We start from the raw sequence: 16,518 nt of genomic DNA, 5'->3' as shown, positions 1-16,518 counted from the left end.
AATAAACAAACTTATTTCTTATTGGTAAAAAATGTGTTTATTATAATGATACCTATTTTGATTAATAAAGATGTATTTTAGCCTAGTTATAATAATTTAAAATTCATGGTCCGAAACCACAATTACTTTTGCTCCAACCTACAACTTACTTTTATTACCTACATTCTCTCAGTGAATGCTCATGGCCTGTAATGAAGTCCAGACATTATCTCCATTTACACTTGAGGCAACTGAGGCACTCATCCACGAAGAACTGGCTGGTAATGGTGGAGCAGGGGTAAGACCCAGGCTGTCTGGTTCTAGAACCTGGACTCTTTATTATTATTATTATTATTTTTCTCATCTTTTTTTTTTTTTTTTTTTTTTGATGGAGCTTCTCTCTTGTCCAGGCTGGTGGGGAATGGTGTGATCTCGGCTCATGGCAACCTCCACCTCCCGGGTTCAAGTGATCCTCCTGCCTCAGCTTCCTGAGTAGATGGGATTATGGATGTGTGCCACCACACCCGACTAATTTTGTATTTTTAGTAGAGACAGGGCTTCTCCATGTTGATCAGGCTGGTCTCAAACTCCCCACCTCAGGTGATCCACCCGCCTCAGCCTCCCAAAGTGCTGGGATTACAGGTGTGAGCCACTGCACCTGGCAAGCCTGGACTCTTAACCAACTCTTGGCAGAAACTAAGCCTGGAAAAGAAAAATGCAGGAATTTCTCTTTTTAAAAAAAGATATATCAGAAGTTCAATTTTTGTGGGGGATGATATAGTTTAGGATGCTGAATAATAAGGCTGATGACAGGGTGGCATGGGACAAACCCCGGCCTCATTGCCTGGCACCCACTTGAGTCAAGTGGAGTAAGGCTGTGACAAGGAGGGAAGACAAAACTGCCATATCCACACCTGGTCAATAATGGGCCTGGTATTCCCAAAGGCCCATCCTCAGTGCAAAGCTGGCATCTGGCTCAATAACTGGGCTTCACCCCAACTTCCCAGCCCACTTCCACCCAAATGATTAGTGGAAGTGTTTTCACCAAATATTTGGAAATTTCCTAGCTTGTGAAAGCAACACAAACAACTGTTGCCAGAGTGGATAGCAGCCTGGCAGCAAAGCTGGCACTCACAGAGGCAGCTGTCTGTCTGTCTGTTTCTAAATGGCAAGCGTTTTCCTAGGACCACATTTGCCTAGGCAGATGACACTTTCCTCCAGCCAAAGGAGCCATCTGATGGGGTTCCTGAGGTCTCCTTGAAATAGGAATTTCGGCATCAGCCTCAGAGAGCACCCTGACAAGCCCGTGATGGTCACTAGGTGGGTTCATGTTCACCTCAGTTGTCCATCTCTTTGTGGCACAAGTCCCAAGCCACTGAGTCAGCCACTGGAGGAGGCCACAGTGCTCCCCATCACATCACCTCCCCAGCCACTGCTTGCAGAAAAGACTTGCCACTCTCTGCCTAAGACCATTCTCCTGACCCCAGAAGCATGTTTAGCTGGGTGAGGGTGAGCTGGAAGTGCTAGAGAATCAGTGCCCCATGAGTGCACGTCAACACAGGAAGGACAGACGGTTGGTGGATAAATGCCATGGCTTTCTTGCCCATTGGTTGGGTAGGTGACCAGGTGTTTTCTGCACTGGCTCCAGGAGTGCCCCAGAGTACTGAGCTCCAATTTCCCTCATTGATAACTCTCTTGATAACTCTCCTTTATTGGTTACCTTCGCTTTCCCATCTCACTTCACCACTCTCCTATCAGCATTTACTGGGACCACCTCCCAGATAAACAACTTGCACTGGAATCCTTGTCCACCTAGACCAGGGCAAGCTGTTCTACCAGGCCACCACACGTGAGTTACCCCAGCGGGGAGCTGCCCAGATCTTAGTCAGAAATGCCCCTTCCAAAGATCAGCAATTATTGTCCTGTTTCCTGCTTATAGGTTCCTTACTTCAGGATTTTCAAACTGGAATTTCTCTTCAGTCCTTCTGCGAGACAACATACACCTTCATCCTGGAGATGGTTCTCCTCCAGGCTGGTGAGAACAAGAGAGAAAATCCAGTTGATATAACATTGATTATGGAAGATGATGTCAATAAAGATGAACTCACATGCCCCCCATATAGGAAATCCAACATCTGAAAACCCAAACTCAGGATAAAGAAAGAACAGATAAAGTACGTTGTGGGGATTCTCAATTCCAGGGACATATTTGCAAGAGAATTCACTCCAAGGGCTCTCTATGTAATAAGTTCCCTCATCCCCCAGCTTCCCAATATCCATCTTTCCTTTCTTCCTTATTAATGGAAGTCTCATTTCATTTGGACAGCCATGCACTTGGTGAAAAAACTGTATTTCCCACTCTCCATTGCAGCCAGGGCTGGTCAAACAACATACACGTGGGTTGGTCAAGTGACATACACATGGTTGATACAAAAGGGGAAGCTGACAGGTGGGACTTCCAGGAATGCTTTTCAAAGGAGAGAAACACAGATGGCTTTCCCTGGTATATAGACCGAATCCTGGAATACAGAAGTAGTGCCGCAGCTGGAGCAGCCATCCTGTGATCATGAGGCAACCAACCATGTGAATGAAGTCACAGGCTAAGGATGATGGAACAGAAAGATAATGAGACAGAGCTAAGACCCCTCCTGGCCTCTTGTAGCCACTGTACAAACCCTACACTGCCTACTTCCAGCTGCCTATACAGGAAAAAATAAACCCTTTCCTTGTTTAAACCTCTATAGATGAAGGTATTCTGTCACCTGCAGCTTAACGTATAGTTAAACCAAATTTGGCCTGAGACTGCCTCCGTACTTTGAGTTCCTATGTGGCAAACTGCAACCTAACGATATATCCTTGTAACAAACAGCTAAGTCTCAGTCAATCACAGCAGCCAGGCTTCAGTCAATCATAGCCTACCAGCTGATCAGACTATGTCCATATAAGGAAAATGCCTCATCACATCATGCCCAAACAAGGCAAGTGCCCGGCTGCAACCAATCAAGCTGTTTTGTACATCACTTCCTTTTCCTGTCTGTAGATAGTGCTTGCCCACCTTGCTGGGTGGAGTGCTCCCAGTTCTGAATGCTGCCCAATTCATAAATTGCTGTATGCTCAAATCAGCTCTGCTAAAGTTAATTTGCCTGAAGTTTTTCTTTTAACAGTAATCATAACTGATGCTCTCACAATAAGGTTCTCCTCTACTAAGAAATTCCAAGTGGCAAAATCCGGTCAGGATAGAATCAAATCATAGTTTAGTGGACCTAGTAAGCCCTGCAACAGCCAAGGTCCATCCACAAAATCTGTTTATGTCAATGCCCATATGTTGCAGTGCCTTTCTGCTTCCTGGGAAAATCAAACATTCAGCATTTTATCTCCCTGACATAATCTGAAACTGCCCAGAACATGTCAGAAAACTATACTAGTGGCATCTAAAGGATGAGAAACTTAGAATCTGCTTCAGGTCAACAGTATAAGCATGATTCATGGTTCCTCTTTCAACTATCAAAACTCCATTACACCTTCCAAAGTGACCTATGACTTGAATACCCAGTACTCCTAGGAACTCAAATTCACTTTAAAATAACAAAACTTTATTATTAGTAGTAGTCACAGTACTAGTAGTAATTGTAGCAGCAGCAGCAGCAGCAGCAATAGTAGTAGCAACCCTGTCACTATTCTAATTTAACATTTATGGAGCACTTACAAATATGCCAGACACTATATTAAGGTCTTCACAGGCACTACCTTATCTAATTCTTGCAAAAATCCTTTATGGTTGGAAGTATTCTTACCCTCATTTTACAGACATGAAACTTGAGATTCTGAAATTGTTATTTAACTTGCTTAACATCATGGCCTGCTTGATTCCAGAGTCTGTGCTCTTAACACTTATGCCATGTGGAGGCAGTCATCAAACCAGCAAACCAATATATTTTATTAAATTAAAAAATTAGCATGTACATACCAGGCTCTATAAGCTTCATACCACTCAGTACATATAAAGACAAACACAATCAATCAATCAGTCAATCACTCAATCATTGACCTTTGTCTGTCCATACAACTGCTCCTATGGATGAGGCCAGGGGATCAACAGAGATTGTGATCCACCTCCCCAGAGCAGAAAATCCCCCAAACTCACCAGAGTTCTTCTAGCATGACATTCTTTGCCAGCATCAGTGCTAAGGCTTGGGCACCCACACTGCCAATGTTGTTCCCCACCAGGCTGGAGGTAACCATGGAACAAAAGCATGTCAGAGCAGGGAAGGACCTCAGAGATGAACTAACCTATGGAGGACAACATTCATGGTGCTCTCCTGGTCTGCTCCATTTCAGACATCACTAATAGATTGTGGTGCTCTCTTTCTCTCTCTCTCTCTCTTTTTTTTTTTTTTTTACACTTTTTAGACATCACTAATTGATTGCAGTGCTCTTTCTTTAAACCTTTTTTTGATATTACTAATTGATTGCAGTGCTCTTTTTGTTTTGTTTTTTACCTTTTTTAGACATCACTAATTGATTACGGTGCTCTTTAAGCCCAGGTGCAGCCTTAGAATTCTTCTTAACGTTGTGCACCAGGCAGCCACTACCAATGGATTGGAATTGGTCCTTAAGATAAAATGTACCTGATCCAGCCCAATATCTTCAATTTACAGATACTGTATCAAAACCCTGAGAGGACAAGGGACATTTCCAAAGTCACCCAGAAAGACTCAAGTGTCCTGTCTTGAAATCCAATGGTGTTTTTTCCTTACTCCATTGCCTAACATTGTGGGGTAGAAATAAAGTTCAAAGACCTTCAAAATTGGCCCGAGTTCCTCCCTCTTTACCTGATCTCTCCAAGAAAACTGCATGATAGACTCTGAAGCTTACCTGAGCCACCTCAAGCTCTGGTGATCACCCAAGGCTTCAGCCAGGGCCTGGGCCCCCTCGTCACCCACTCTGTTGCCCCAGAATCTGAAAAGGCCAAGAGTCAACAGACAGTGTCAGTGAGTACCTGATATGTGTTCTAGACATGAAGTAACAGTCCTCCTTCCTCTGCAGTCCCAGCCAGAGGGGCAGGACCACTCAATCCCAGAGTGGCCTCACTGGGGCTCCTGGTTCCAGCAAAGTGGACCTGTCTCCATCTTTTGGGTGGGATGGCCAAACTTAACCCAAGAGTTTTCAGTGGTTTTACATTACAGACTTAGAGAATAGTAGAGGCCTACCCAGCCCCAAACCTTTAAGGACAGGAACTCACTGACAAGAGTAATTTACAGTTGAGACACTTTTTCTGACACTTAGTTCAGCTTCCTAGTAACTGCCACCCACAAATCCTTAGCTACCCTCCAGTACCTGCCCATAACAAAGTCTAACGCTTCTTCTGCAAAGCTCTTTATCTCTTGCTTCTTCCTAACACCCCGCCACACCATCAGCTTCAACACCCTCAGCTTCTGGGCCATTCTCCTCTGACTCACTGTAGTTTGAAAACATCCCTTTCCAAAAGGTAGAGCCCAACTCACACCTTCTGACTTATCAACTGTATTCTAGGGACCTACCCTGGACAGGTATGTGCACAAGTTAGCAAAGGATGGCTGAATTAGGATGTCCACTGCACTTTCATTCATTAGGTACATATTTATTGAGCTCCGGCTATGTGCCAGCACTGCTCTGTGCCCCAGGGATATGACACTGGAATAACAAAAAACCTGAAAACAACTTAATAGTCATCAAAAAGTGACCAGTTAAATAGATTATGTAACACTCTGTGGCTCTTTGAAAAATGAAGTCAGGCTGAGCAAGGCAGCTCACATGTGCAATTCCAATGCCTCCTTTGGGAGGCAAGGAGGGAGGATTACTTAAGCCCAGGAGTTTGAGACCAGCCTGGGCAACATAGTGAGACCCCGTCTCTACAAAATATTAAAATATTGGCCAGGCATGGTGGCGTGTGCCTGTAGTCCCAGCTATTCAGGAGACTGAGGTAGGAAAATCGCTTGAGCTCAGGAGTTCAAGGCTACAATGAGCTATGATTGCAACCACAGCACTCCAGCCTGGGTGACAGAGCGAGACCCTGTCTGTAAATATTAATAAAATAAATAAATAGGTAATTAAGTAAAGAGATCATAATGACCTAAAAAAATTCCTATAATATATTGTGAAGAAAAAAAAAAAAAAGAGCAAGTTACAGAACACTTTGTATCATATGACAGCGTTTGGGGGTTTTAGCACAATGCCTGACCCAGACAGGTACCCTAATAAATACGTGTTGAAAGAGGTAAATACCCCCGATGTGGCAGATGTGACCTCAAGCAGAAAAGAGTTCAGTGGGGCTGTAGCCTCCTTTGTTCTAGACTCTCTTGCTACTAAAGCAGTGTGGAAAAGATGTTGATTTCTAGAGCAACATAGTCCCATTTGTAGCTCAAACTGAGCTTGAGGGCTGGGTGCAGTGGCTCACACCTGTAATCCCAGCACTTTGGGAGGCCAAGGCGGGTGGATCACCTGAGGTCAGGAGTTCGAGACCAGCCTGGCCAACATGGCGAAACCCTGTCTGTACTAAAAATACAAAAATTAGCTGGGCGTGGTGGTGGGCGCCTGTAATCCCAGCTACTTGAGAAATTGAGGCATGTGAATCGCTTGAACCAGGGAAGTGGAGGTTGCAGTGAGCCGAGATCGCACCACTGCACTCCAGCCTGGGCGACAGAGTGAGACTACATCTCAAAAAACAAAACAAAACAAAAACCTGAGCTTGGGAGTAACTTGCCTCCCTGTGAAATGGGCTGGAACACTTAGGCCCTAAGGTTGTTCTCTCTTCCTACAGTTCCAGGTTCTAAAACTCCTAGTTCTTGTCAAATGGACCCCAGTTCACACTAGGGCATGAAAGGATAGGAGAGCGGCTGCTGGGAACAGCACAGGTGCAAGCCTGGGTGCCTAGCAAACAGAGGAAGCCCACCCTGGGGCTGCAGTTTGGGGTACACCCCTCCCTGGCAGACCCTAGCATGGTCCTACAGGGAGCAAGAGCTCCGAAGGACCTTGCACAGCCCCCTCTTACCCTGGGTGCCTTCCTGTCCTTCCCCATTTCCTTCTCTTTCTTAGGTCAGGGATCCTCACCCCTGGATGTCCATCCCCTGGGAAGCTTTTTAAAACTCCTGATACCTAAGCCCTGCACCTAGATATTTGCATTTCATCAGTCTGGGGTTGGGGGCCTGGCAATAGTGTTTAGAAGCTCCCAAGTGGTTTTAATATGCAGCCAAAGTACAGCTCTAGCGCCCCTAGAGGCCCAGAGGGCTTCCTGCCACCAGCTCATGGGCACTGCCCTCCCCTAACCCCAACATCCCAAACTTCCTGTTTGTCAGGCCTAGACCAAGTGTGAAGGTGGCAGTCAAGGGCCGCCCACTCTTTCCCTGGCTTGCCCCGCCCCCCTCGCCACACTGGAGCAGGGCTGCCTCTGGGGCCTCCTGGCTGAAGAGTTTCACCTACCCCTAAATCCTCAAAAGTCCCAAGCCCCTCCATGCAGGTCCCTCTTCCTGAAATCCAACCTACCCCAGGAACTGCAAGGAGGCATTGCCTCGGAGCCCCTCGGCCAGCACTCGGGCTCCCGCGGCGGTGATGTGGTTATTCCCCAGCCTGGAAGGGAAGATAGAGGAGGCTGAGAGAACACAGCAGCAGCCAGAAGAGGAGGGCCATCTGTGCCCTGGCCAGGGAAACACAGGAAGAAAGCATTGAGGACCTGCCCAGGAGGCAGCAGCCACAGCAGGTGCCCTTGCCGCTCGGTCCAGTTTACTCAGCGGCTCCCACAACTTGGTTTTCCCCCAGCAAAGGGAAAGAGGCAGTGGGATGCTGTTTCGCACAGCAGTGTGACAAGTCCTGGCAGGAGCCACAGTAGGCAGCTGTCCTGGGAGGTGGTTTCCCTGAGACAGCAAGGATGACTCAGGGTCACACCTTTCCCTCCGGCCTCCGCCACCATCGATCCAGATCCCATCGTGCCCTCTGCAGCCTTCCCAGATCTGCTGTTGCTACAGGTAGGCTTTACCTGTTGCACAAGAGCCCTGGGCAGGTCCAGGTGGGTGGGAGAGAGGGGTGGGGCCCGCTGAGCCTTCCAGGAAGGAAGGAGAGAGGAAGGGCCAAGGCTAGGGATGGGGAAAGATCCCAGCAAGGAAGGATCCTGCTGCAACCAAATCCAGACACCTCGGAGAGCTTCGGAGAAGCCCCAGAGCTCTCACCTGCAACCCCAGGCTTCCTGGGATAACTATACGTCTTCATTCTTTTAAGGAACTTCAAGCTACTCAGCTTACAGCAATCCTATAAGGCAGATATTACTGTAGCCTTGGAGAAGGGGTGTGGCAGCTAGGAGAACTCGCCCTTCAGGTCTCCAGCCTCAGCTCCCTGGAGGTAGCCAAGGGCCCCAGCTGCTGTGCTCCAAAATCTAACATCCAGGTGTCTGCACTTGCCAGCCCCTGCCTGAGACATCAGGCTCCCCTGCCTGGTGAATTTGGTTCAAGAACTCCTCATCAGCCTTGCCAAAATGTCTTAGGACTGCACGGAAGTCCAAGGTGCCCCACCTTCCTTCCTTCCCTCTCTCCTTCACTCAGGGACACATCCCCCAGCCTCCCCCAGCTCCCTTCCCCACTTCCCCTCTTAGGACTTTTCCCCAATAAATGTGCGGCACATCGAATCCCTGCTTGGAGGACCGGACTCATATAAGGAGAAGCAAGCTGAGTGCTTGTGTAATTTACCCATCATCTTTCAGCCACTCGCTTACTATATAAAGCCCCTGCCAGACGGTGTAGCCCTTCATGTGGATTAACTCGCTTGCTCATCACTACAGCCTGTGAGGTAGCCATGGTTATTACCCCCATTCTACAGAAGGGGAAACGGAGGCACACAGACATTGGGCTGACCTGAGGTCATGCAGCTAATGAGGGTTCAAACCTCGGGCAGTCTGGCTCCAGAGCCTGTGCTCTCAATTACAATGATATACGGTAGTCTCCGCCCCCTGCTTATCCGCAGCTTCGCCTTCTATGGTTTCAGTTATCTGAATTCAACTGCAGTCCAAAAATATTAAATGGAAAATTCTAGAGAAAAACAATTCATACATTTTAAATTGCATGCTATTCTGATCACACGCCATCCGGCTCCATCCCACCCAGGACGTGAATCAGTCCCCCGTCCGGGGCATCCACGCTCTATACGCTCCCATTTGGTAGTCATCAAGATCATCTGCTCCTGACATCCAGCCGCCGACCTCATCGTTGCTCAAAAATTCAGGATCTCTGGGAGCAGATGATTCTCCTCCTGACGTGTGGTCAGGTCAACAGCAGCCCAGCGCTAGAGCACAGTGCTGCGTGCGTCATCCACCTCACTTCCTCCCATCACACAGGCATTTTACCACCACACATCTTCCCAAGAAGAAGGGTGAGTACAGTACAAGAAGATATTTTGAGGGAGACAAAGTCCATATTCATATAGTTTTTATTATAGTATATTGTTATAATTGTTCTATTTTATTATGAGTTGCTATTACTCTCTTACTGTGTCTAATTTATAAACTACACTTTATCACAGGTGTGTAGGCACAGGAAAAAGCATGGTATGTGTAGGGCTTGGCATTCTCCATGGTTTCAGGCATCCACTGGGGTCTTAGAATGTTTCTCCTGCACATAACAGAGGACTATTGTGTTGGCCACAAACTCAGCCTCCATTTCTGAAACTAGCACCCTTCTCAGGGATGGGCCAGCCAGGTCTGGCCACAGCCTATTCCAGGCTTGTGAGTCTGAGGGAGCAGGCAGTGGTAGCAGGACTGTGTCCTTTGTACAAATTGGCACCTGTGGTTCTGATCTCAGTAGCCCTCGCTGAGGCTGAGCTATGTGGCCAGCCATTTTAAGATGGCAGCTCCCATCCACAAACCCAGCCCAAGGGGTAAAAGAATAGATGGAGGCAATTCTTTACTTTGTCTTCTTTTACTGCCTCACAAATCACAGGAGGCAAGAATATCTGAGAGAGGGAAAGAGAGAGAAGCCAGGCCAACCCAGCAGCCAGCTAAAGGGGCGATTTAATGGCATCAGGCAGGAGACAGAGAGACTCCAGTTGAAACTGGGAAACACTGGAGCAGCAGAAATGCAGACCCAGATGGACTGCAAACCTTGCATGCGCTGAGTGGTGAAAGGACCTCCTGGGAGTGTTATAGCAACTGGCTGCCACAGCTGGGGTGGCAACTGACTGTGTATGCCTTCCCCACCGGGACAAGCTCAGCATGCATCGCGGAACTCAGTAACCTCAGAAAACTGTGACACTCTTAGACACAGAAAAAGAAAGGGGCCTAGAAAACCTTTTTTGCCCTAAGGGCCAAAGGTCAAAAGACAGGAAGTCCTCAGCAGGGCTAGTCCAGAGTTTACTGGGGAGATCACAGCATTAGATAACCCCTGCTTAAAATGAGCCACTGTCCCTGCATTCAATCAGGAGGTCAGGAGTCAGTGTGGGCAGCGCCAGGCCAAGACCAGATCAGACTGACTCAAGTATGGGGCAAAAAATAGTTTCCAGGAAATAAGGAAAACCTGGGCTCACCTCAATGCCAAGAAGTTCTGCCTGCATGCAAGGAGCTTAGCCATGGAGTGTGCACAGCCGTCAGTCAATTTGTTGTTGAATAGACTGTTCGGTTCCAGAAGAGAGGAGACACAGAAGCAAAGCACAATGGACAGTGAGCACCAAATCCCAGGGTTGCCCTTCCCCTCTGGGCAGGAATCACCGGCACCCCTCCGCATCATGCAAACAGCCCCTGCCCCAGCCCATCACTCACAGCTTCCCAGGCTGCACAACCTGGGGTGAGACCAGGGGACTTGGGGCCCATTGTCTACAGCCCAGGCTGACTTACGCTAACTTCTGCAATTGCTCGCAGTGAAGAGCACATTCAATGAGCTTGCAGATGCCTCGGTCTGAGATATTGTTATCGCGCAAACTAAAGAGACAAAATAAATACATTTGAAAATGGAGCTAGTAAGACAAGAAAAAAATCTACAACCCCCCAAAAAGACTTTCATTCATCCCTGATGACATCCCCAATGACACCACTCCAACAGGCTAGTCCCTGCTGAGCAAGCCCTGTCTGCCACTCCTCTTGGGGCACCACTCCCAAAACTCACCTGATCACAACATCATCTGAAAGCTTCCCTAAAATACAGATTCTCAGGCCCGTACCCTGGAGCTGGCAATCAACTATCTGCGGGGTGGGGCCCAGGAATCTGTATATTTTAACAACTGTGCACATGATTCTTTATCTTCAGGCAAACTTGCGAGGCCCTGACTGAATGGTTAACAGCTCAGGCTCTGGAGTGCCTCAGCTGGATATTGGGATCGTGATCAGCCACTTACTAGTTATTTACTGGTCTCTTCATCTATAAAAAAGGGAACAATAGCATTATCAGCCTCACCAGTCTGTGCACATAAAGCCTTGTGAGCACCTAGCACACAGTAAAAGTCACCTAGAACCATGATTGCTAGCATTGGTCAAAATCCTTAGCACTTCCTAGTAATAACATTATTTCCTCCTCACGACAAGCCAGTGAAGTGGGTACCATTATTATGTGCATTTGTGAGAAAGAAACTGAGGCACAGACAAGCGAAGTGACTTTGCCAAGGCTGTACGGAACATAAAGGCTTTGAGCCTAGGCAGCCTGGTTCCAAACCCCACTCTTAACCATGACATTGTGCAGCTTCTCCCTTAGGGCCTCTTATGGCCACTTCTCTAGTGCAGGGATTTTTCAGACTGCGGGTGCAGGTCATGCAAACCATTTTGAAGGTCCTGAGCAGCATTTCTAAAATGGAAATAGAACAGAACAGAAGAGAGCAGAGTGCCTCAGAGTTCACAAAGCAAAGTCATTTCGTAAAGCTTTGGTTCCATGTTTACACGGTGGTGCGCTCTCTCTCTCTCTCTCTCTCTCTCTCTCTCTCTCAATCACTGTGGGTCACATTCAAAAAACTTTTAAAGTCATCACTTTAGAGTCTGAGAGAGCCAGAGTCTAAAGAAACCTATATAGGGGCACTGTGTATATAGGATTTCCTAGAGGCTGAGGATTTCAGTTGGCATGGAAACACTTCAAGTGGGAGAGAGGCAGGTTGGCACTGTGGGAAAGGAGCCTGTGCCCTCCCCCTTCCTCCCTTCCTCTCTCTCTCTCTCTTTCTCTCTCAATCTCTCTGTCTCTCTCTCTCTCTCTCCCTCTCTCCCTCTCTCTCTCTCTCTCACACACACACACACACACACACACACAATGCACTCACAGCAACCTCATGGTTGCTTCCCCTCCCCTACGGCCTTGGCAATTTTAGTGTGTGTAAGGTGAAGAGCAGTAAAACTCGCTCAAGGACAGTAATTGCTAACGGAAAACCAAGCTGGTTGCTGCAGACCAGTAGTTCTCCCAGAGTGAGACCACTTGTATCAGAATCCCCAGGGATGTTTGTGAAAAATATAGATTCCCTGGGCCCCACCGCAAACCTACTGAATGGGAATCACTAGAGGCAGGCCCAGGAATCTGCATTTCCACAAATGCCTTTACACACCACAGTCTGAGCACCAGGAGCTAGAACCAGGCCACCCTCACCTTTCTCTGAACATACAGACAGACCTACAGGTTTCCCAGAGCCCTTCTGCACACCCTGGGAATCATGGGGACATCCTTAATCAAGGATGGAAGATCCATTCAAGAATTCCAGAGATGGACTGGCCTATGAGGATCACACAGGCCAGTGATGGCTGGCCTCTTAGGGTAAAAACTATGAGTCTACTACCCAGGAAAATGCACATTCTTATTTCTGTCAGGGAAATTGCTCCAACAGACAGGTTTCCAAATTCCCACTCAAAGTATCAGGATCCTCCCTCCTAGGGAAATACAGTTTGGTGCTGGCTGTCTTCCACTTGCCTGGCCAGATCCACTCTCCCCCTTCTCTACCCATCTCTGGCTCCTGGGGGGCTGATGCCTGGGGACGACTCCAGCAGGCAGCCCACTCGGTCTCCCTGATGGGTCCAGTCAGTGGAAGGCGCTGGCCAGGGGCAAGAATCAGGGTGGGGAGTTAGGGCCAAGCGGTATTCTTCCAGGTTGCAGAAGCTCAGGCAGCCCTCTCCATACATTCCCCCCAGCTAATTAGTCTCCCTCCCCTTCCCCCTTCAAGTCTACCCTCCCCCAGCGGTTACTAACCCCAGGCCCCTGCAGCAACCCTCTCGCTCTTCCTAACTCCTGCCCATGGCTTATAAACAATCTCTTTATTAAACTCTCCTCAAATCATCCATTTTAAGTGTATCATCTGTTTCCTCCAAGACCATGATGGGTATAATCATATTTATATTCATTGTGTATAACACACATATATATATATTCACTATATATGTTATGTATTATGTTGTTATTATGCTTTAACCTTGTGACCATGGTCCTTATGTCAGGGTTAACAAAAGTCACTGCACGGTTTCTAGTGGATATCCATGTGTTCGGCCCATAGTGAAAAATAAATCTTGTTGCTTTGCCCCAGAGAAGATGTATACCATCCTAATACTCTCAAGAAGAGGTTTGTCCCATGCTTAGGGTCAATTAAGGTCATCCAGGTGTAGCCTAAAGCCCCTGGAGGCTGGGAATCGATTTTAACTTCAATCTAGAACTTCTGCTTTCCCATGGGTTCTAAATAGAAGCAGGGCGTCCCCTTTCAAGCTGGAAGGATGTTGGGGAATCTGTGGCATGCTGATCCCCAGGCCTAGGCACACCCTCTGCCCTTGCCTGCCCCCAAGATGTGGAAAGAGGCCACTGAGTTCAGGGGCACCGATTCTCCAAAGGGCAAAACCTCATATCTTTGGCTGGGGCTCTTAAGCAATACAGGTAGTGCTGAAATCCTGTTTGGATACTGTGCTACCTCAGGAATCCAAGAGTGGCTCCTCTTCCATTGTTGAAAGTGGCCAGGCAAATGGAAGATAGCCACTGTTGAAATCCTGCAGCCACTTTCTATTTCTTGGGCCCTGACATTCCCATCTGATTGGGATGTTAAAGTCTCTGATGGGGCACAAGTCACCTCTGATTTGGTGACACATAGTACACAAAACTTTCTGCATGTGACCTCAAGGTTTTCAGGGAGCCTCTGAAGTGTATCCAGAGACTGGTGGGGGGCAGGAAACCTGTTATCAGAAAGATGTGATTTGTGAACCTCAACTCTGCCATTTCCTGTGTGACCCTGGACAATTTACTTCACTCCTCTGAGCCTCAAGTCAAGGATACTGGAGATAATAACATTCCTGCCTACAGCCCTGGGTAGTTGTAGAGATTAGATGAGGTCATTCCGGAAAGAGTAGCACCAGACCCAGCACATAGGCCAGTCAATAAAGTATGGCTGTCATCACCACATATTGAAATTAAGACCCAGAAGGGAAGGGATCTGGACAGGGGTGCAAAGAAGGGTGGCAAAGGTGAAGCTGGGCCCAGATTTCTAGATCCCAGCTCGGTGCTCCCACGCTTAGCCTTGAAGATGCTTCCCCATGCCTGAATAGCAATGCCCAGTAACACTCACTACAGAGCCTTGCAGACACCAAGGCAAGGCAGCAGCTGCTCCACGCCAATGTCACCCACAGAGTTGTAGTCCAGCTGCAGGGCCACGGGCTGCCGGAGGTGCCGCAGCACAAAGGCCAGGGCAGCACACTCGGCGGGGCCCACACTGCAAAATGTCAACTTGAGGTGCCCGACATTCAGGCCACGTGCAGCCTTCCGTGCTAGCCGCTCCTCCTGCATCTCGTATAGGCTCCGGATAAGCCAGATGAACCCGGGCATGGCGTGCATGCTCTTGGCCTCACCCGGCGCAGCTGGCGGGATGGAGTGGAAGTGCTTGCGGAGGCTGCGGGCCAGACACCAGCGGGCACAGGCCTGGCGCCGGAGCAGGGCCTTCTCAGATGCCTGGCACTCGGCCAGCAGGTCCCAGTGCTCCCGGGACAACAGCCCCGCCAGGAAGGCTGCCGTGATCTGAAGGTTGTGCGGCTCAGCCTTCTGCAGCAAAGCTGCCACGCTGCCGTCCTTTCCCTCTGAGCCCTGGATGCACAGCGTGGGCAGGAGCCTGGCCATCGGTGAGTTGCCTGGCCTGCCACAATTGAAGAGGTGTCTGAGCAAAGCTGGTGACACATCAGCACTGAATGCCAGGTAGAATGCAGCAAAGAAGCACTGGAAAGTGATGTGCAGGAATTCCAGGGGCGCCGTACTCCCTGGCATGACACCTTTGGCACGCACCAGGAAGCCAAGAGAAATGTCATCAGGGCTGACCTGTGCTGCCTGGAGCTGCTGGGCTGAGAACACGTAGCAGCACATGCCCAGGCCCCACAGGGCTAGTCTGCCCAGGTGCAGAAGGGTGGGGAGACGGCCCCGAAGAAGACTGGGTCCCAGACCCTGGGAGGCTGAGTCTGGGGAGGTGGCATGCAGCAGAAAATGCTGCAGGATCAGCAGGTACATATCTGTAGTGGTCTTTGGGGACACCCCCTCCTGCAGCAACAGTTCCTGGTGGCATTTGGACACCATCCACGAGAAGACGGGAAGGTGGCACAAACCGTGCAGGGCTGAGGTCGCTTGGAGCAGGCGGATGAGGCGGTCCGCCACCCCAGGCTCACGATGGCGCTTCCTCAAGTACAGCTCGATGCCCTGTTCAGAGAAGCCCTTGAGGTTGAACTCGGTGCGGATGTACTTCCTGAGGAATGCTGACACAGCGGCTGGACGGCTGGTCATCACCTTTCGGGCATTCTTCAGCAGGTTGCCCTGCAGAAGGTTGAAGAGCAGGGTCTGGACAGAGGTGGGGTCGGTCGGGGAGCAGTGACGCTCATGATCCGTGAACCTGAACTTGAACTCATCAAAGCCATCAAAGGTTAACAGGACACGGTCAGGGTGGTCAAGGAGGAACTGGAAGATGTCCTCTTGATCAACATCAGGCCAACAGCAGTGCTCAAAGAGTAGTGTCCGCACGGAGAGTGGTTTGGCCACGCACTGCAGCTGCCGGCAGCTGAATGGGAAGACAAAGAGAAATTCCTGGAAGTCTCGCCCTGCAGCCCACAGCAAGTGGAGCCGCTGCAGGAGCGTGCTCTTGCCGCTGCCCGCCTCACCGACCACCAGCACGGTGTCTGCATCGTCGTTGAGGTGGCTGCGGGTGCTGAAGAGCTCCTCCAGGCCCAGGGTGGCCGGGCTCTTCTGCGGGGGTCCAGCCATGCCCACGTCTGCCCAGACCTCCAGGCCATTCTCTGTGTATATGTCCTCCAGGCAGAGCGTCTCTGCCCCATCATAGGTACTGAGGAAGCGAGCCTGAGCAGACACCGTGGTCCTCAGCTTGGCCATGTACTTCCTGCATGTGGCAGCTGGAAGGCAGAAGAAGAGGCAGATGAAGGTGGCACCATGGTGAAGAGGGGACCTAACCAGACAGTGGGCTGCTGTGGGGGAAGCTGACATAACTGAAGGGATAGGACAGCCAGCAAGCGCCCATCCTGGCTCCTCCATTCACAAGCTGTGGACTTTGAGGACAATCAAGGAAACTTCCTAACGGTCAGTTTCCACCTCTGTA

General features: G+C 49.3%; 1 protein-coding gene across 9 annotated transcripts in view; it reads right to left on the bottom strand.

Moving 5' to 3' along the window:
- Nucleotides 1-16,518, bottom strand: part of LOC105492256 (nucleotide binding oligomerization domain containing 2) — a 70,727-nt gene that overhangs the window by 5,845 nt on the left and 48,364 nt on the right. For 6 of the 9 annotated variants that reach the window (XM_011759308.3, XM_011759304.2, XM_011759305.2 and 3 more), the window contains 7 exons: nucleotides 14,500-16,315; nucleotides 10,829-10,912; nucleotides 10,522-10,605; nucleotides 7,501-7,584; nucleotides 4,855-4,938; nucleotides 4,124-4,207; nucleotides 1,928-2,011 (listed from right to left, as the gene is read on the bottom strand). In XM_011759308.3, the coding sequence (XP_011757610.1) occupies nucleotides 1,928-2,011; nucleotides 4,124-4,207; nucleotides 4,855-4,938; nucleotides 7,501-7,584; nucleotides 10,522-10,605; nucleotides 10,829-10,912; nucleotides 14,500-16,315 (2,320 nt within the window). Of the gene's footprint in view, nucleotides 1-1,927; nucleotides 2,012-4,123; nucleotides 4,939-7,500; nucleotides 7,585-10,521; nucleotides 10,606-10,828; nucleotides 10,913-14,499; nucleotides 16,316-16,518 lie in introns of those variants that run through there. The other 3 variants (XM_011759303.3, XM_071084521.1, XM_011759306.3) reach the window with 3 other exon arrangements.

Source organism: Macaca nemestrina, chromosome 18, assembly GCF_043159975.1.
Source record: "Macaca nemestrina isolate mMacNem1 chromosome 18, mMacNem.hap1, whole genome shotgun sequence".
NCBI classification, from domain to species: Eukaryota; Metazoa; Chordata; class Mammalia; order Primates; family Cercopithecidae; genus Macaca; species Macaca nemestrina.
This window is presented reverse-complemented; position numbering and strand designations above follow the sequence as displayed.